This window comes from Hibiscus syriacus, unplaced genomic scaffold, assembly GCF_006381635.1.
Source record: "Hibiscus syriacus cultivar Baekdansim isolate YM2019G1 unplaced genomic scaffold, ASM638163v2 tig00014086_pilon, whole genome shotgun sequence".
NCBI lineage: Eukaryota > Viridiplantae > Streptophyta > Magnoliopsida > Malvales > Malvaceae > Hibiscus > Hibiscus syriacus.
The window spans coordinates 51,453-73,383 of record NW_024062316.1 but is presented as its reverse complement, the minus strand read 5'-3'; the positions used below and the strand labels follow the sequence as shown (position 1 = coordinate 73,383).

General features: G+C 34.7%; 3 protein-coding genes and 1 pseudogene across 3 annotated transcripts; 1 reads left to right on the top strand and 3 right to left on the bottom strand.

The window, feature by feature from the left end:
- Nucleotides 1-2,819: 2,819 nt before the first annotated feature.
- LOC120206915 lies at nucleotides 2,820-3,710 on the bottom strand. Its single transcript, XM_039206480.1, has 2 exons — nucleotides 3,642-3,710; nucleotides 2,820-3,506 (listed from the first exon to the last, which is right to left on the bottom strand). The coding sequence occupies exon 2, from the start codon at nucleotides 3,477-3,479 to the stop codon at nucleotides 3,096-3,098; it is 384 nt and encodes a 127-aa protein (XP_039062411.1). The 5' UTR covers nucleotides 3,480-3,506; nucleotides 3,642-3,710; the 3' UTR covers nucleotides 2,820-3,095.
- Nucleotides 3,711-7,405: 3,695 nt separating this feature from the next.
- LOC120206926 (plant-specific TFIIB-related protein PTF2-like) lies at nucleotides 7,406-9,237 on the bottom strand. Its single transcript, XM_039206489.1, has one exon. The coding sequence runs from the start codon at nucleotides 9,155-9,157 to the stop codon at nucleotides 8,021-8,023; it is 1,137 nt and encodes a 378-aa protein (XP_039062420.1). The 5' UTR covers nucleotides 9,158-9,237; the 3' UTR covers nucleotides 7,406-8,020.
- A 1,718-nt stretch (nucleotides 9,238-10,955) lies between these two features.
- Nucleotides 10,956-14,137, top strand: LOC120206923 (receptor-like protein kinase FERONIA). Its single transcript, XM_039206487.1, has 2 exons — nucleotides 10,956-12,164; nucleotides 13,957-14,137. Exon 1 carries the CDS (start codon nucleotides 11,011-11,013, stop codon nucleotides 12,076-12,078), a length of 1,068 nt encoding a protein of 355 aa, XP_039062418.1. The 5' UTR covers nucleotides 10,956-11,010; the 3' UTR covers nucleotides 12,079-12,164; nucleotides 13,957-14,137.
- On the bottom strand, nucleotides 12,437-15,716 carry LOC120206919 (annotated as a pseudogene).
- Between the last annotated feature and the right edge of the window lie 6,215 nt (nucleotides 15,717-21,931).

Genomic DNA, 21,931 nt, shown 5'->3' with positions numbered 1-21,931 from the left:
AGTTCGAACGCTGTATAAGTTAATGGCAACAATGATGTTCGAAATCTGTACTGCAACGACGACATTCTTCTACTACTTACAACATGAATATTCATCGAAATCTTCGTTATCAACTCCTCAAGATTTATGTTTCTCTTCAATGATATTTTAACACGCTCATTTGATACGAAAACAACGCCAATTTCATCTTCTCAAATTTCACCATCATAATAAACAATAGCTGAAAGTCGTGCCATTCTTTGAGTTTAAAAGTGCGGCAATATTATATCTGCAAAAAATATAACTGAAACAATACTGATTAAATAAATAATATATGAACGAAAATATAACAAAATAAATTTTTTACACATAAACGTAAATAATTTAAATAATATAATTTTATATTATTACATGTACCGCAAAACTATTTCGACGTATATTCCCGCTTTCTAATTTTACAAACACAAAAATTAATTGACAAAAATTAGTATAATATTTTTTTAAATAATCATAATAAACAATAAATATAATAAAAAATTTATCACAAAATTATCTTATAACGAAAAATCGAACAAACTTCTGAATAAAATATGAGAAAATTATCAGAATTATTGACTCGTTGACGGAATTGTTGTATTAATTTATAAGTTGAGAGGAGAGATGTGAGGAGATGTGAGGAACTTAATCGGGAAGAAGGGTATTTATAGCCGGGAAAAGTTACAAGGCGCGATACCTGCATCGCGCCTTATATAATTATATCCGTTAAAGGTATGGTGCGTCCCCTGTCCCGCGCTATATATAAATCAGAATTAAAGGTAAGACGCGGCCCCTGTCCCGCGCTATACCCCTACGTGGCGTAAGGCGCGTCCCAGGGGCCGCGCTTTACACACGTGTATCAATGCCAGCATAAGTCGCGCTTCAGGGGGCGCGCCTTACCTTACGTGGCGCCAAATCAACATATAGCGCAGTGCAGGGGCGCGTTTTATTGTTAAGGGTGTTAGATCGAGAAATATAATCTGACCGATGTTAGATCGATAAATATACCGATCACCGATGATTTTTCGAAAAAAAAGCCCTATAAAGACTGCTGTCAGCAATTATCTTGTAGGGCTAAACTCACGATATAATGCACTCAAAATAAATAATTCACGAAATAACGTTCTCCCAACATTATTTGCTGAAATAGGGCGAAATCAACAGTGTGGCCGTAGGTCGCCATGCCTTCCGGGCGACCTACGACGTGGCTTGCTTCACTCCCAGCGACCTCCTAGGTTGCCATGCACGCCCGGCGACCAAGGAGGTCGCCATGCACTCGGGGGCGACCAAGGATTCATGCATGGGGAGATCGTGCCATGCACTCGGGGCTCGGTTCATGCATGGGGCACTCGAGGCGACCAAGGATGACCAAGGATCGGTTCATGCATGGGGCACTCGGGGCGACCAAGGATCGGTTCATGCATGGGAAGAATGGGGAGATCGTGCATGTGTAGGTCGCCATGGAGTCCCGGCAAGGTCGCGAGCAGGCGAGCATGCAGCAGGGGATGTTGCCGCGAGTGCATGGCGACCTCCTTGGTCGCCGGGCGTGCATGGCGACCTAGGAGGTCACTGGGAGTGCATGGCGACCTACGGCCACTGTTGATTTCGCCCTATTTCAGCAAATAATATTGGGAGAACGTTATTTTGTGAATTATTTATTTTGAATGCATTATTTCGTGAGTTTACCCTATCTTGTAGATGCATTAATATTTTTTCCTAAAATAATTGGAAACACTATTCCAATATCCAAATTTAGAGATGCAAATATATGGGCAATGAAAGTAGGTTTAGTAATTGCAAATTAGGCCCGGTAAATTAGTCGAGTTAAGTTCGAGTATTATTGAACTCTACTCGATTCAAAAAATTTAAATTAAGTTCAATTCAACTTGAAAGTTCACGAGTTTAAAATTGTCAAGTTTGACTCGAACTTAAAATTAAAAATTAAAATTCGACTCGAGCTTGAAAAAACTTGAACTCAAAATATTCTCATACTTTGCTCGATTGAAAGTCAAACTCGAGTTTAAGTACGAAACTTAAATACATTAAAATCTTATAATGTAGTTTTTATTAGAAAAGCAAAAAGACATATGAGGCCCTTGTAGTAAAAAAAGAAGAAGTTAATGTGGTCATGAATTATTTTTGTATCCAATGTGACCCTCCAACTCATAAACAAATTTAATGTGGTCCTTTGACCAACGTTTTTTGTCGTTGATCGTTATGGTACCGACATGACAGTTCACAATACTGATGTAACAATACACGATGATTGATGACATGACAGATAGACTAAATGAATTTTTTTTATCATATTCGAGGATCAAATTATTTTTTAAGGACTTATTTAATTTAAAAAAATATATTTTAAATTTAAATTTTTAATTGATGAAAAAAAGTTTTATAGATATTTTAAAAAAAATTGAGAACAGCCTACCCTACGCTGGTGGGCAGTATCACCCGTGACCATGCAAGTGTTGTGCAATCATAATTTCACTCGCCAAACCTTATCTTTATGCTCATAAAATATAAAAGTTGTCGGCTTCAACAGCAGAAGCTGGTATTGGTTAGTACATATTTATTTTGAAAAATAATAATAAATAGTATGAGATATAATATAGAGTAAATCATTTTAACTCTAGACGTATATCATTTATATTATTAAATTTTTAATTTTGTTAACTATAAATTTAATTTAAATTTTTATTTTATTATATTATTAGATAGTTAAATCATTAATTATATACTAACATAGCTGATAGCTGTCAACGTGAACATTACATCGTAACTGATTATTTTGATGTTCGAAATAAATCAAAACGAAATCGTTTTATTGGACAAACACCAAGTCCAGATTGCACTTCACAAAAATTGAATCTAGGTCTCTTGATATGCAAAGCTGACCTCTGACCACTAGACCAATGAGAAATATTTATGCATATATTGAAAGAGATGGTTTTCCATCATTATGATTTATGTATGCTGATAACAATTGAAATGAGACACAACAGACAACATTAGAAAGTATACTCTTGGTTATTCGGTAATCATACTGGAATCCTACTAATTTCAAGAGAAGCGGTGAATCAATGACGGTGGCATTCTCTGTTGTATGAAGTTGGTGTACAATTGGGAGGCACCTTTGTACCTGAATTACCACGAGCAGTGCAGGAAATGCCTGTGTTACGGTCGCAAACGGCTTGAGCTCGGTCGAGTGATCTTATCGTTGCATATTTACTGTCGGCGAAGCCCGATGCTGCACTTACTTCGTATACCATTTTGCTTGCTTCTGAATCCATCAACATCTCCACCGTCTCTATGTCGTTTGAAAGCTGCAGCTTCAGGCACTCCTCCTCCTTTGAAGAACCATCGCACCACCGGCTGCTGATGCTCTTGTTCTTATTGACCGCGTCCGCAGCACAGTTTCGGTCGGTGCTCCATAGCATTACCAGTATCATTAGCACCAGCATTGCTGAACTTGAACCTCCCTTTTTCTCCTGCTAAAACTCTCATCATAAGAAGTTCATATATATATATAGAAAATCGAACAAAACAAAAACATTTTAGTAGAAGAAAATGAGTATACAATAAACACAATGATTAATCACGGATATATATAATTAAAATATTACCTGCAACAGACACAATAATTGATCACGGACGTAGATAATTTGTCTGTAATAAATTCTGAAAAAACAAGTTCTTAGTTTATTCTTGGCATCTTTGGGTTAGACATACAATTATTTGTTAGGCAATGTGGAGTGATGAAGTTGATATATATATATATATATATATGTTTTGGCTAGGGATGTGGATAGATGCTTTTGGTTTATGAACTTAATCCGACTCTTAAACAAGTCAACATATAATGAAGCCCAAATTTTAATTAGGCCCAACTCAGCTACCCACTCATCAAATTCTTAATACAAAGCTTTTCCCATATTATTTTGAAATTTTAATTCTCAAATAATAATAGTTTTTATATTTATTCCTAAACATAAAGTGATTTATTCAAACAATAATTAAAAATTTAATTAAATTCTTATCTTTATACATTTTCTAATTTCCACTCCCAATCATTATTATTTTTAAATATTTTATATTCAAATAATACATATAAAAAATTACATAATTTTTTATCGTCTCATCTCTTTCGACTTTTCTGTTTCATTCGTTATAATTTTAAACTTGTTTTATTTTATTTGAAAAATAATTATAAGAATTCATTGAATAGTCTCAATAATAAAAGAAAATATTATTATTTTTCCTAAAAAGATTCATGTTTGAACAATTAATTTACATAATAGTTGAATTGTTAAATTATTAGGCATATAAAATTAACTTAATTTTATACTAATACAGGTGAATCTATGTTATTAAAAATTATATACAAAATTATAAATTTAGGGTTTGTTTTATTTTCTTTTTTTTCCCTTAATCACCGTTAGCCTCTTTTCTTCTTCATTTTTGTGATTAGTAATAGCATCAGTCTTGGTGCTAGTAGCCGACTATTGGTTTTTATTATTTTTCCTTTGCTTTATTATATCATATATTTGTTTTTTTATTTTTAATAATTTTGTCTTTATGACACGTGTTTCTCTGCCTTTATGACACGTTTTCGATCGTTTGACCATTATTTTACGTTAGTCCATTCTCTATCCTTTATCAAGTTTCTTTTTCTTTTTCACAGTGTTGTGTTAATTATTTTATTTATTTTACAAATCTTAAATCTAATCCTAATCGTATTTAGAGAGAATATGAAGAGAAAATTTTAGAGAATGAATATGAGTATTTTTAGTGAATCTAGGATTCATGATTAAAAAAAATATAAAAGAGTAGATATGAACAATTTGACCAACCGACCAAATATATTTACTATCTTAGTGCAGTGAGAGGATGGGATTGGTTTTGGATTTTATGTAATCACCTCTCTCTATTTCAAAAGGTTGCCAATCAGATCATTTACACATAGGCCTGTAAACGAACCGAACGCACACGAACAGAGGTATGTTCATGTTCGTTCATTTAATAAATAAACGAACATAAACGAACACGAACATAAACGAACAATTTTTTTTTGTTCATGTTCGTTTATTAAAGAATAAAACTTGTTCATGTTCGTTCATTTAATAAATAAACGAACATAAACGAACACGAACATAAACGAATGAATATAAATGAACACGAACATAAACGTTGAATACCCCACCTTTCATTGTTCTTTCATGAAAAATAGTTGACAATGCAAATCAACCAAATCTACAGTGATAAATAGCGTAAGAGCTGATTAGCAGTGATGAAATGTTTAAAGATATCAAATATTTCGATCGATCTTTTAAAGATAATAAATGATTCACACGTCTTTAATTTAACGCTACAACATTTATCTTAGTGGTCCATGGTTAAATATGAACAATCATTTTCCACTACTTTATTCTAATAAATTCGCCGGCTAAAAATTTTGTTACATTAATATCAGACTTTAGTGAGGTTTGTTAATAATGCTCTTTTCCGTTGGCAGAGTAGAAAATTTAACTGCATGAAGATTTCGAACGGTACAAATTGGACTACAAGGCAATAACATAGATCCGAAATCCCTTCGATGCTATATATAGTAACTGATATTATTGTTAAACCACCATTCAAAATTTTAACGTACCTAAAGTCTATTCCACAACTAAAGGTCACACAAGAACTATGAAAACAAAAGTTCATTGTCAAAATGTATTTTCTACTTATTAATGGGTTCTTCCTGGAAAACCCATTACTTCCGCTATTACACTCTTTTTCAAAAATTGCATAGAAACATTTGTTTTATTTTCTGGCAAATTCTATATATTTTTCTCTTTACTGATACTCATATACTTCCGATTGTTACCTTTATTTTCCCATCTATTTCTAGAAAGAAGTATAATGTTTTCTTGAGTTTTAGATGTGAAGATACCCGCAATAACTTTACATATCAACTATTAAGCCAAATAAAACAGAGAAAGAGATGAAAACAGACCTGTAAAACTTCAGATTGCACTATAATATAACTTATTTTGAAGTTTTCAACGATCGTCTCCACTCTCCAGTGAACACTACGGTTTGGGGAAAAAATGGGGAAAATGAATATAGGTGCGAGGTGCCTCAAGGTTAAATTATTGGATTTAATCTCCAAATAAAATTGGGTTAATTATGGAGTTAGTCATCAGAATATCAGATTAATTAATATATTTAAGATACTTACAAATTAGTCACCAAAATTGATTTAAGAAGATTGGGTTAAACATAAATGAATGAACATAAATGAACATAACCGAACGAACATAAACGAACATAACCGTACGAACATAACCGAACGTTCACGAACGTAAATGAACGAACGAGACCTATGTTCATGTTCGTTCATTTAATTAAACGAACACAAAATCTTGTTCATATTTGTTCATTTAATAAATAAACGCACATAAACGAACTTCCCGCCGCACGGTTCACGAACAGTTCGCTGAACGTTCAATTCATTTACAGGCCTATTTACACATATAAAACAAGGGATTGATATCGGGTCGTAAAGTGAGAGAGAGTGGATGCCTGGGAAGTTGGGTTTCGGAGGGTGAGAAAGGTTTGGCGGAAAGCTGCGAATAAACCCCTCCCTTTCTTCTTCATTCAATGAAGGAAGGAACCAATGTTTACCATCTTCGAGTCGACACAATGAAAAGAGTTGAGGTGGGCTGGACCTGAAATAACGACGCTCCCCATGTAAGCCCACACAAAGTTAATAGGGAAACAGTATCATTGTGGGTTTAAGCAGTTGTTGTGTACCATAATTACACATTTTAATAACTCTTCTAGTTTTTGCATGCCTCTTGGGGGCATTTATGGGCCAGAATCACGTACCAGAGCTGATAAAGGTGTTAGATTTTCAGGAGAAAAGAAAAGTACATTCTGAAGCTCTGTTCTGTTTGCGAGTTAGGAGTTTGGACCTTTTTGGAGGTAAGGAGCACTAAGTAAAGGAGACATCATACATACATATTTTCCTGTTTTGACAGGGAAATGCACACAAGAAAATTATGTTTTATATGATACATTATTACATTTGAGCTTTGCTGCTGGCTTCACTAATCTTTCTACCTGTCGGCCAAAATAATTTGTTGTTGTTTGACAAGTTTATTTTTAATTTGATGAACATTGTCCTGTCGGTTTTTGCCATCAGAAAACATTTCCTTCAGGAGACCAGTGACATTATACTTGGTTCCATGACAGAGCTTGAATAAGATGGGATGCAGTGAATGCAATCAAAACAACTAACACATTGAAAAATCTGCATACCAAAACTCCTCATACGAAGTAAAAAGTATGATAAAAATGAGAAAAAAGTGAGTGGATTTCTTCTTTGTGTAATAAGAGACCTGCCCCAAAATTTCCTTTCTATTTTCTTTACAAAAGGTACTGCATCAAAAAAGTTTTCCTGTTGCTGTAAAATGTTTTAAACAAAGAATCCAAACAAAAATATCTGCACAAAAATTTCAATCAGTCCAATGATGCAAGATTCTTAGAAACATGCCTCATGCAGTGGAAGCTCTCATCTCATCCCAGAGTTAAAGACATGCAAACCTAGCAGAGCTCGATAATGCCCTTTCTCAACGTCTTCTTCTTTAACCTGATGCAGGAGGAGGGCTTCGATAGCAAAATCTTCCCAATCAATTACACTGACTGGCCTTCTCTTTCTCTTCTTCCCAGCACAACCAAATTCGGAAGAGTTAAAATTCTCACCACCATCTGAAACGGTACAGGATGGATACATTATCTTATTTATTCGCACCTTAGCAGCATTTATCTTTTGCCTTCTCCTTTCAATTGCCTTGCAACCAGCAATATAAGAGGGTGGCATCATATCCAAACCAACTTCTTTTTCCAAAATTTGCTCCAGAAGAAGCTTTTTACTTAATTCTGATTTCCCACTCCATCAATCCTCGTATGCATGACGCTCAACCCCCCTACTCTTTTGCCTGTGAATCTTTCCATGTTATCCTTCCAAATTATCGTCATCAACCTCGTTCACAAACGTTGTATAAATCAAGGTCAAGCATTCATGAGAAAGCTTAAGGTTATCTCCATAGTTATCATTAGATGACCTAGTAAAACCACTTGTATTCCCTCCCTCAAAATATCGCCAATCACCATTAAAAAACTTCTCATCATCACCATATGCAGCAACTTTTTGCAAACACTCATGAACCACATCATCTATATCAAAATTCTCAACCACTTCACCGCCTCCCCCAGGCAATTCCATGGACTTCAACTCCATATATCGAATAACAAATGGAGCATACTTGACCACATTTTTCACAGTAACATCTTTCCCCCATGGCAACACTTGAGCAACGTTCACAAGTGCCGCCAAGAGCTCCTTATACCTCGACTTAGTAGTAGACACCATGGCACGAACATTCTTTGCTGCATCCTCGATCTTCAAACCGTCCACCCCATTCAACTCCGCCAGAAACGCCATCACAGCTGCCACAGCCGGCAACGGCCTCCTTCCAGTAGTCAAAAACCACTTGACAGCACAATTGACCAAAAAAATCCCTTGTTTCCTCATCCTCTCTTTCTTATTCTCATCCACATCGTTGAAATCCATATAATTATTCAACTCTCTTTCAAACAAACCAGCGATACTAACCTCAGGCAAACTCAATTTCATAATCTTAACGACATGATCAATCATCCTACCTAATTCATAAACATCACAATCAACAACCTCCGCCACCTCCGCGGCGGGCAAAAACTTCTTATCTCTCCTCATAACAACATAAGAACAAGCACCGATTAGAACATGAAACCAATCGCCATCACCGAATTCGCCATCGGTGATCTCGTCGATCATAGAAGTCACCTCGGATTCAGAATTAGATATTTTAAGACTGGTGGTGTATTCGTGGATTAAGGCTTTGGCTACGAAGAGTTTTTTGTCTTTGTAACTGTAGAGAGAACCGGTACCTGCATAGCCGATGTGGATGTTGGTGCCAGTAGGACCGTTGATTCCGCCGATTTGAGCATCGTAGTTGTCGAAATCGAGAACGGCGTAGCAATTGACGCAGACGAGGTTGTCCGTCAAATCGTCGCGAAGGGTGGAACGACTTCCACATCTGCACGGCATTTAGGTTTTGGAGTTTTACAAGGGAAAGGCAAAGCTGGTTGGGTCTGATAAAAACCCTAAAACCTTGAAAATATAATGAAAAAGAACTAAGAAAGGGAAATTTAAAGAGTCCAAAAATTAAAAGTAAAATTTCATTAAATTGGATCCAAATTTAAAAAGAGAGATTGAAAGAGATCTAGCAAGCAATTATTATCTAAATGCCATTCTAATCACTTACACTTAAAAAATTTAACATAATAATAATACGATCTTAGATAATAATAGCTTATTCTCGTTTAATTTCAGTTTTAATTTTAATTCAATTCACCGTCGGTGACATAAACGACTGTCTAGCATCCTTGTTATTTCTCGTTTGCTTCGCACACTATCGGTTGTTTCCTCTCGTTTTCAAAGCATTTAGACACCATCAGAGAACCGTGAACCATCCGTAGTCGTTTCCCGTCCCAGCCAAACCGACCACACCCGCCGTTGATCGTCCCTATGAAATCTCTGAGTGAAAGTCCCCCAGCTCGTCCGGCCGTGATTTGAGTAACCCCGACTATTTATGTTTTAATCTGAATGGTCAAATTGCTAACTGTTTTAATTTAACTGGAGAAACTACATGTAAACCCCTATTTTCCCTTTACCTTTAGACTTCTAGGTAAACCAATGTATGTGTTTAATATAAATGGATAAACTACATTAAAGCCCACATACTTTATTTTAATTTGAATTGTAAAATTGCATGCTAACCAATACTTTCCTCTGTTTAGACTTTAGACATCTATGTTTTAAATCATCTATGGTTTTGACTTTATTTTTGTTTTGATAGTTAATTTTGAAATTATCCTTTAATTTTAATTAGCATAACATCAATACTTTATTTTAATCATTAATAAAATAAGTAACTAACTGAAGAAAAATCAGATTTCATGCCTAACCTCAAATACATGTGGATCCGTCAATCGTTGTCAAATTTGCGAAATTGTTGGCCAAGTCGATAAACGATCTGGTAAGGAGCCTAAGTTCTTAAAGAACAGAGATGTAGGAATGTTTAAAGAACAGAGATGTAGGAATGTTGAAGATGATTCCAATCAAGCCTATGGTTGTGGAAACTTTTTTTTAGAGATGAGAGTCAAATGATTAGTTAAAATGATGTCATGCCAATCAGTTAACGTGTAACATCATTATTATGTCATTCTCATTAGTCAGTTAACGTGTCATATTAATATTGCATCACTCTCATCAACGGTTGTTAACGATGAGTAACCGATTTGTTATAAATCGATAATGTAGTGATTAAATCATTCCTTTTTAAATATCAGTAGGGAAAAATAACTTGCTCAAACATCAAGGACCATTTATATAGTTTAACCCAAAAGACCATCGGGATGGCAAAAAAACTCGAATCCGACGAGGAAAATCGAAAACCGAATTAAACGGGTCGGTTCGGGGATGATAAACGGGGACGGGGACAGGTTTGATAATCCCCGCTCCGATTACCCGGCCCGATAAATATTAAAAATAATTATTATATATATATAATATTAATAAATTTAATTTAAATTAAAATATATATAATATTTATATATTTAATTTAAATATATATACCCGGCCCGATACTTGTTTAAATAGCCGTTTATACTAAATGAGATATCCGTTTTCCCGTGATTTTTTAGACGGGGACGAATATGAGATTTTTAAACGGAGACGGGAGACCAATACCCGAACCTGAACCCGCCCGTTGCCCTCGCTAATCATTATCGTCCCTATCGCCGATTCATACTTAGGGTTTGAGACTCAAAATTCAAAAAGTGCGAATTTTCATTGTCTGGCAGCTTTCTAAATCGCCATCCTTATTCTCATCTACCATCATGACAGATTCTTCAAGCTCACGTTTACGTTTCTTTCAAGTCACTAAGAAAGCGGTTGGCTTCATTTCGCGACTAAGGAGTCAACGAGGATCTTCTGGGAAATCGTATTCAACACTGCCGGAGGAACTATCCATTCGTCAATTTTCACTAGCGGAGATCAAAGCTGCCACCGCCAACTTCGATGAAAACTTGATTATTGGTACAAGTATTTTTGGATCTGTATACAAAGGGGTTATAGATGATGGGACATTTACTGTTGCTATCAGACGCATGGAATTAGGTCTTACTTTATTCCGAACTGAAGTGGTCTTACTTTGCCAGCTGAATCACTTCAATGTTGAATCTCTCATTGGATTCTGCGATGAGAAGGGAGAAACAATCCTTGTTTATGAATATTTGTGCAATCGGTCGCTCTACGATTGTCTCCATGGTAATGTTATCAATGCTAATCCACTTCCTCTTTTCCCACTTCCTTGGGAAAAGAGGCTAGAAATTTGCATTGGTGCTGCACGTGGATTACATTACCTTCATACCGGAACCAAGTACGTAGTAATGCACCGCAACGTGACCACCAACACTATTCTTTTAGATCATGATTTGGTTCCTAAGCTTTCTGGTTTCTTTGTGTCCAAGTTAGGACCTCGGAGCATGTCAAAAGCTTTGATAAGAAAAGAGGCACCAGCTGAGGGTGCTTTCGGATACCTTGATCCAGAATATTATCACACCAAGTACCTGTCAGAAAAAATTGATGTCTATTCATTTGGTGTTGTCTTACTCGAAGTAATTTTGGTTCAAACTCGAACATTTCACTTTCAGATGAACAATGAGGCAAGATCTCTGTCTGGATGGACATCTTGGTGCCTCAGGAATGGGACTCTTTATCACTACATTGATCCATATTTAAAGGGGAGGATAGCCCCAGAGTGCTTCAACAAATTTATGGAGATTGCTATGTGTTGTATCTCTGCTACGGAAGATGAACGACCGTCCATGGGTGAAGTGGAGGTGACTCTAGAACTTGCATTGGAACTGCAAAAGAAATCAGAGTCCGAAATGACAAGTATATAATTCCTCGTGGCGAGTTCGTGTATGAAGATGTAATTTTCTGACACTGATACAACAATTGGGGATTCAATAGCCATCAAAGAATGAAGGTACACAACATATATGCTTTTTTAGTTGAAGTCTTCTTTAACTATACAATATTCTGTTTGTTTAATAGAAACTTTCATCTTTTGTTGCTATTGAAGATCGTACTCATATGCTTATCTATGTATGCCATTTCTAAATTTGTTAACAGAACTATTGCCCTTTCACATTTGAAATGTATACACCAACTTTCTTCTCAAATTATGGGACTTTTGTGCACTTGTTAAGGAAAGGAATATGTGAATGTGTTAACAGATATTCTTGCGTCAGTTTATGTTCAAAAAAATGTTTTATTGTTTTCATTTACCTGCTGGTTATCCAAGTCAACATACTGCGATTGATCCCACCCATGAGCCTCGACAAACTTTTGTTTCTCCCTTGACATCACCAGACAACTTTGCTGCAACTTGCCCCTTTTTATTCTCCTTTTCCTTGGTTCCTTTTGGATTGGTGTGCTACTGGCAGCAGATATAACAACTATTATTCACATGAAGGTGAGGCACCTAATCAATTCTTAGTCTGAAAGAGTTATCCTTGATCTCCACATCACCACTGGCCTGAGGTTCATTGTTTGAAGGAAGCATCAACTTACCCAGCTTAATATTTCTTAAGCTGATAGCCAGTGAAATAGAAGAGAATGCACACTAACAAATGAGCATCTAATTATATCCCTTCTTTAGCCAATGCTTTTCCCTCTTGAAAAGCAAGGCCTGCCCCCAATTAATGAACTGCAAATCATACATTACTCTTTCCATGCCTTTCACTGACTGTTTTTTATTGCCCCCATTGCTCCTTAATCTTACAGAGCCCTTCAAGTTTTCCCAAGCTAGAAACTGGAGGTCATCTTTGATATCCCTTATTCTGCCTTTTTATTTTTTAATTAAAACTTGAAATTAACGCAAGTCTTTTGCCACACCAGAGTAAGTTCCTTGCAGAGATAAAACCGTCCTTCGGTGCTTCACTAGGTCTAATGAGCACAAAGTAGGCCTGGACTGCTGACTGATCCCATTCTAACACCAGTGCAAGTGTAAATCCATCTGTTTCATCAATCAAAGTCTGGGCTAGCTTGTATTTGAAGGTCATCCACCACTTGGGGGCAAGGACATTTCCCTCTGTTCTGTTCTCTAGTCTGTCCAACTTAATCAGATAAATCGTTTGTATGAGGCATGGAATTAAAGTTCTCATACTTTTCCATCTTTCCTGTATTTAAGAGTCATTCATTAGCATGTGGGAGAGTTGCTTGTATACATTTGAGCTTCAGAATTTAAGAGAAATAATCTCTCTTTTTTATGTACCAATCAAAATATGATATTGCCAATATATTAATTTTTTAAGTAAATCGAACAAATATTCATATGCAACATTCATCGTCAAATATGTGTAATAATGTCATTTCAGTCCTTCAGGGGTACTGCATATCTGCTGTAACTACTTTTAAATGCTGTACTATTGACTATTGTTCATCTAAATTAATAATTGTTTATGTTAAACGCTGTGCCTGTTGTTGCCATATTCTGTAACTTGACATTTTTATGATTGTCTCTCTAGTTTAGTTGTACAGCTGATGTTCTGTACTAATCTTCTACTAAAGTTTCTTATATACTTATGGTCTGTTTGTTTCCCTTATTCTCTCTTCCCTCTTTCCCTCTGGCTTAAGATTTCCCTCCTCTTTGCTTTTCTGTTGCAATATTTTTACCTTTATCTTTACATATCTAAAAATTACAGATTTCTTTCATCTTCACTTTTCTTTAATGGGTTTTATTTTGCTGTTTGTTTTTCTTTGTGGAACTGCTCAAGCCCCAACCCTCATAGCCAAAGTCGGAAAGTTTCACGCAAAGAGGAAGAAGCGGTGAAAGATGTTGTTTTAAGTGGGGGGACAAGGGGTTCTTCCTATCTTCTTTGAAAAGGCTGAGAATTTTGTAAGTGTTATATAACTCCAATTTCGTGTCTAATCATGAATATTGCTGGCCTTTTGGAAAATGATTCATTTGCTTACCAATTTCATCTTTTGAATTTACTGTTCTTTATTTTGGTTTGCAAGTTCAGGTATTTGAAACGGTTTGAACTCTTGGATGTTTCTTGCTGATATTATATCAATATCATCATTAATATTGGTTCTCTGCTACTTGTTTTGTTCGTACATTATAATTACTAATAGCCTGAACTTTGATTCTAGAATCACAAAAAAAGCTATTTGAAATTTGTCAAATTTTTGTAAGCACTGGTTGCAATGGAACAAAATATTAGAAAGATTGTGAGAAAGTAATGTTAGATGCAAAGGTGTACATCTCATCTGCAAATTGTAAACTGTGCTATTAGTACTTTAACAAAACAAAGGTTAGTTCCAACTTTTGTTTTTGGAATATTTCGTGAAGATGTGAAATTGATTTGGCTTATATTAGCATCTATGTGGTTAGTGAACTGTTCTTGTTAAATGAGTAGTTGGTATACTTTATAGTTTTGGGAATATATTAATCTTTGATTCCTTCATGTCACGTTTGCTACACAAGTAGTAACACAAGGAAAAAGTTTAATTATTACACGAGTTATTACATTAATTTTAAAATAGTTTCTCATATTTAGTTCAAATTTAAACTTGAACCTAGAAAGATGAGTTAGGTTAACGGCAACAGGTGGGCAGCCGTCGATGGCGGGCGACAATAACGAGGGTTTGGGTTCTTTTTGAAATTTTTGAAAAATAAATGAGTTTTTTAATGATAATTTTAATGTTTTTAATAAAACTTTTAAAAATTTATAAACCCACCATGTGTCATTTTTGAAATGGTTGATGGATTTTTTAAACTGCCGTGATGGATTAGACATTTAAAATAATAACAGAAACCATTAGGCACCTACATTGATAAAAAAAAAAATTAGACACTTAAAGTGAACAAGAGGTATATTTTGGACAAAATCAAAAGTGATAAAAAAACTATTTCTCTGTGCATAAGGTACACTAATATCTATATTCACATCCAACAAAAAAAAAACTATATTTACAGCAAAAACCATTGGAAATCAATGAAGCTAATACATGTACAAGCTAGCTTCATATGAGTCCGGATAACTCAGTCATAAATGCTCACCTCTTGCTGAATTTCAGAATATACATTATTGAAAGAACCAAAACATTGCTCATCCACGTGATCAAGCTGTAAAAGCGCCTGCAGATCCCCATATACCAAGGAATCCTCAAGCTGACTATCCATGGAAATATATTCCAATGAATTTGTATCATCGAAAGGCAAAGCTAAATCGTCCCAGACCCGAAATGAATCGAGCGATGCTTCAAAGGATGATTCCGTGCTACTCTCAGGGTTTCCAAGAATCTCAAGAACAGGCTCCGGTTGCTCTAGAATTTGGGGTGAAGACGAAGAAGAAGGAGATGAAACAGTGGCGTTGCCAGTGAGCTCTTGAACAAGGATTTTGAAACTGGAGCTGTGGGTAATGTAAACCTTGGGACACAACACCTTTATCAGACTCTTCAATGGCTTCTTTTCACTACAGCTAGTCTTTGATATTTTCGCTTTCGCTTGACTTAACATCTTCTTCCCCATAATTTCAGTTCTTTTAACCATGTACATGGATTTCTGAGCTGGAACGGAGCTTCCCAAGACCCTCTATTATGAATTTATAATGAAGTTCAACATTCATTGGAAGAAACAGAAGCCATGACAATTACGTGAACTAAATTATTGAGATAGATGATAATGATGTTAAATTCTGTTAATCCAAATTGTTATTAGGAATCCTTGCTCACCCACCAACCTATACTAATTAATTAATTAAACTATTATTTCTTTCTTTGTCCATCATTTTCATAATATTATAGAGAGAAAATGTGCAAGGGATTGTATTCACACGCTGGTCTATTCAAGGAGTATAAATAATTTAAGGGTAAACTATACTTAGATATCATTAAACTTTAGAGAATGTATTGTTTATATTATTGAACTTTTAATTGCTCTAATTATATCACTAAATTTTGGTTTTAATTTCAATTATTTTATTGAGTTGTTAAATGTTAATGGCATGATGTGGAAAAATCGACACACCCTTAAAGTTTAGTGTCCAAAATGACATTATTTTGGGTATCGATATTGATACCAAAACGATGTTATTTTATCCATATTATCACGTTGTTTGGATGTTAACAGCCCAATGCCATAATTGAAGTCAAAATCAAAGTTTAGTGCTATTATTGGAGTAATTGAAAGTTCTATAGGATAAACGATACACCGTCTAAATTTCAGTGATATTTTTGTAGTTTATCCATAATTTAATTAAACTGTTATATAAAGGTAAAAGCAAATTTAGTTTAATGCTTAATTGAGATTTGATAAATTAAAATAATTTAATTAAAGGTGTAACACTCCAATTTAGGGGTTAAAATTTAAGAAATTATAAAGTGGTGAATTTAATTGGAATTTTGGAAGGAAATTGAGGATTAAATTGTAAAATTTCAAAGTTGATAGACCGTTTTAATAAGTACAGGAACTTCAGTGACTAAAGTCATGGTTTACCCATTTTTATTTATGAGAGAATTTATAACCCCTCCCCGTACAACAGAATTCATTTTTTCCTCTCTCGTTGACCCAACTTTCAACTCTGATCTATTCGTCGTCCGACCTCCGATCGACGAGCCGAAATCACCATTGTGTTCGTTGTCGAGCGAGGAACAAAACCCCTTAAACCTTTCGTCATGAATCATCTCCGTTCGTCATTAATTTTAGTCGGAAGTATCGTCGGTAATAACCCGATTTCAGTTGGTTTTTTATCGATTCACGACGATCCGAGAATCTGTTTACGACACCTCCCGCACCATCGTGTTCCTTGCATCATTCCGAGTCCGCCGGTGTCATCCTTGGTCTCCGTCGACGGCTGCGCGTGAGGAGGTGAAGCGGTCAAAGTTTTCGATTCGTTGAAATCGTGCTCTCCGCCGTTCAAAAATTTGAACCGAGCTTTGTAAGTATCTCGAAATCGCTTAAAATAATTTTTAGAAATTTTTTCAGGAATTTTCCGACATCAGGGTACTGTTCACGCGCAGCCACTGCGCGTGGGGAAGAAAAAAATGACCGGTTTGACCGGTTTTGCTCCTGTTTTGACCGGTTATAACCTGACCCGACCCGTTGACCCGATCCGTTGACCGGTGTTGACCATTGTTGACCAAAACTTTGACCGGATTTGACCGGGCATTAAACGACCTTTGACTTTGACTGAGTATACCTATCCTGACATTTTTCGACGTTCCAAATCCGATTCCGCAGTCCGTTTTTTGAAATTCGGACTCGAAGGCCTCAAAATTGCCAGTCAAACCCGTTGACTTTGATTTTGACCGAAAATTCCAAATTTTTGAAAATTCATATTTTATGCTTTCGATGTCCTGAATCCGAAGTCCGTTTCGCCAAATTCTAACCCGATAATCTGTTTTTCAATGATTTATCATCTGATTCGATCCGTTTTTCATAATTAAGCTCCGTTTTTTATGTAATTTCTGTTGGTATGAATACGAGGAAATATTGGAAGATAATTTCAAGATCGAGGGCGTTCGAATGAAATTTTATGGTCGATCAGTATTGCACGGAAATCGAGATAATACTTTACTACCTCTTTATGCTTTATAGAACATGTTGGTATTGGTAAATGCATGAATGGAAATGTTTGGTCTCATATGTGTAATTAATGAAGATCTACATTTGATACGAATACGGTAGCAAGTAGGTAACTAAATATGGCTCATATGACTATTATAATAGATTGAGGAATTGTTAGAATTAAATTTACAAGTTTGTGATTGGTGATAAAGAAATCAACCCTATATTTGTAACTTATATTTTATATCATCAAAGGTTAAATGTTAAAGGTACTTGGATGAGAAATTATGAGAATACTTCGGTAGGGTAAAATTATGAAAATACCCTTATGTTGTAGGATGTCAAAAATTATCCCTGGAAGTTGGTTAATAACTCTGAAATGACATATTGATCTGATATAATTACAGATGTGTATAAGAAATGATAGTTTTGTTTATAAATTTTGGATAACAGGTTTTTATCGCTAAAAAGGGTTTGTGCAAGATACTAGAAGTTTGTTAAAGAATAATTTCAAGATCAGAGAATGTTCAGGAAAGCAATTAATCATAGGATCTCTAAATTATAATTATTTTCGTTAAGAGCTAATATCGAAATTATCTGGTTAAGAAATTACAGAAATGCCCTTAAGAGGTAAAATAGTCTGAGTTAACCCTGAATGAGAAAATACTTAAAGGATTCATACTTAACTCGATTAAGTACGGATTTGATTATTAAGATCCTGATTTAGTGCAGGAAAATTTCCTAATATTCCGTTTGTAAAATCTGAGAAGGCACTTGACCCGGAAATATCCGAGTTATGAGTAAATACCTGCAGAACAATTTGTCGGGGTTGTTTTGTTGTCAGAATTGTTCGAAATGAATGAAATAAATGATAAGATTGAATTTAATAGTAAGATCAGACTGAAGGAAATGATTAAATTACACTGAATCTGTACAATGATCAAAATACCCCTGTAATGGAAATGACTCAAGAATATCACCAAGCTCATGAATGATTAGATATCCTTGAGCTATGTAATGATTGGAATAAACTGAACACCAAAATAACCAAAATACCCTTATGGCCTATACTAAGGAAATGTCTTGGATTAATTAAGGAATCCAAATAAACATGGATGTGGTACTGCTCTTAAAAGTTACAGATCACATATTAAGCCGAGCAACCAATGCTAGTGTTATATCAGTACCTGAACGACATAGATGTCACTTGAATGCGTGTTTGTATTCTCAAGTTTGGCTCGATGATAATTTTGGAAGTATTCAGCTCAGCTCAACTCTAGATCGCATTCAACAGTAAGAATTTGATATTTGTTAGACAAATCAACCACGAAGACCAAATTGAATTGAACGGAAGTACAATATGTATCCGAAATTCAGAAACGTCTGAATTACCTTGGAAAACCCCGAAGTAACTGAAATGGACTTGACTGCTAAGTGAAATAAGTAACTTCAATGACTATGGATTAAATAAGTGATTTGGATGAGTCTGAAAACGTTAATGAACATACATGATGTAATGTTCTTATGGGTCATGAACTACAAATCAAGCACGACATCATTTCATGATATCGTGGAAGCGTGGAAACGAAATTAAGAACATCGATATATCTGTTAGTTTCTTTAAGATCTATTCAGCGATGATTCCGAAGATGATCTATGGATAAGAATTTTTGGTATTAAAAAGTAAATACCCTGAAAGGATAATGAATAGATCAGTTGACAAGCATTAGTTCTGGGAACTATTCATCTGGAGTTGTTAGAAAATCCGATTAATCGACATAGACTGTAAATGTCCTGAATCTTCATTTCTTTCTTACCAGCTCAAGTCATATTATGAATAACTGATGATTTCGTCAGTTATTAAACTCTTCCAATAGTGATTCTGAATTCCGATGTTCTATCGGTATACTGAAGATTTGTGTTCCTCTACCTGTTAAGATTATCCAATATCTTTGAATAATATCTGTAAATTCTGGTGTGTTCCCTACTCACATGAATATTTTATATGATTTTCGACTTGAATTCTGATGTGATACTTGACATGGATTCTAATTTGATATCTGACATAGATTCTGATCTGATATTTGACTTGGATTCTGATATGATACTTGACCTGGATTTTGATATGATATTTGACATGAATTATGCTTTGATTTTTTATATGTCCGTTTACGGACGGAATATGTTTTATTTGGGGGTATTATTGGAGGAAGAATACCTAGAGGCTCCTCGGCTTTATGCTCAGGGCCTTACTTGTTGGCTCATCGGCTGTGTGCTCAGAGTCTTACTGGACGTGACGAGGTTGTATGGTTCTGGGGAACCTACACATTTTTGTACGTGCCAGATGGAGGTATATATATATATATATATAGGTTTTAAAAAGATCTGAAAAGTTACATGGTTTTTGGGAACACACTAGATAACCTATTTTGATCTCCTGAACTCAGTCATCCGAAATATTTCTCTGAACTGAAAGCTCATTGTCCATTACCACCTGAAATATCAGTAGGATCTCTGCTCAGCATAAAAGTCTGTAAATGTTCGGAAACAATAAGGATATATAAATATTTATCTGTATGTGCACGTTCATTAGCATCATCTGGTAGTTCTGTATTACTGAGCTTTCCGAAGCTCACTCTATTACTCAACATTGCAGGTTAAAAGAATTGTACCAGTGCAACTATCGTCATCAGTATGGGAGTTCTTCCGGCGTTGATTTTAGATAATTATACATGTGATTAGGGGCATGTAATTGTATTTTGTTTTATATACGATTCTGAAAATCTGTTTTATTTTTAAACAATGACAAATGATTTTATAAGTTTACATGTTCTGATAAAAAGTTTTAAATTTTCCGCTATTTTTACAGTGGGTCGCTCCGGTGGCCCTAATGTGACAACCCAGATCGGATCGAGTTATCCGCATCGGTCTGGGGGTTACAAAAGGAATAGAAAATTACATGTAGGCTGAATATATACGGTGAAAGGGCATTGATGGCACGTTGTCTATTGTTTAAGGCTATTTCTTCCATTCACATTCAATCCATGTAATTTATGAAGGAATCACCACCAAATATTGCCAATATTAAAAAAAATAACAAATTAAGTATTAAACCTATAATTATAGGGTTAACAATTAATTTATTACTGCATTATAAATGACTATTCAAATAACAAAAATGTAAACTACACATATAGTCGATCAACTTTTAGTGTTTATGTTTAGTTATTGTTATAATAATTTAACTTTTCATATTGCATTCATCATAGTGTACCTCTTGATCAGGAAAGGTCAACTGTCTTTCATATTTCGATCCCTTTTACTACAGTTTATTGATGCATTTAAAACGGTTCATGAAACAATCTGTCAAATTCATTCTCTCAATCCCTACGTCTACATCAATAATACATCTAATTTTACATCTAATAAAACATGTTATATTATAACAAAATAATAATTAAATAATCAATATAATCATAGAGTGATCGAAACAGGAGTAACTCTAAAGTTGAATGATTAAATTAAAAATTTTAAACCTTAATGACCAGAATAATAATGATAAGATAGTTAAGTTAAAAAGATGTAATTTACCCTATTTTAGAGGTTACTATTTAGTCCCTAAATTGGTTAAATTATTAGGCGTGACCTTGAACACGCCAAGATTCATTTATTTGTCCTCAATCTTTCTTCTTCATTTCAACTTATTCCTTGTCTTCTCCAATTTATGACAAGGTTTTCAATTTATTCAATTCCATCTTTTATACTCTTAATTTCATTTCAATTGTCTCAAAATTTTGGATTTTGACAATTCCTCAGAGGTTATAATTAATCATTTAATTAATAAAATAATTTTTTGAAAATCTTTAACTCCTAGATAGTTTATGACAAATGATATAGATATTGTTCTATATTGTATTTCTTTAAACCTTTAATCTTTCACTTTCTTATAACATCTATGTATTCTTATAATTTTTTAAATAGTCTGAGATGATTATAATGTAATATCTATCGAGAACATTTTTAATCAATTAACAGCATACACTACTTAACTATTCGAACCCAAAACCTATGAGAAGAACAATATTTATTTTTGTCACTAAGATTACATGATATGTTCTTTATATATTGATCCAGCAATAAAACCTATCATCATATCTCATTTTCTTTGTCTTAATTCA

What these genes read in the sequence shown, in the direction of transcription:
- LOC120206926 (XM_039206489.1), bottom strand. Translation starts at nt 9,157, where the DNA reads ATGCCGTGCAGATGTGGAAGTCGTTCCACCCTTCGCGACGATTTGACG.
- LOC120206923 (XM_039206487.1), top strand. Translation starts at nt 11,011, where the DNA reads ATGACAGATTCTTCAAGCTCACGTTTACGTTTCTTTCAAGTCACTAAG.
- LOC120206915 (XM_039206480.1), bottom strand. Translation starts at nt 3,479, where the DNA reads ATGCTGGTGCTAATGATACTGGTAATGCTATGGAGCACCGACCGAAAC.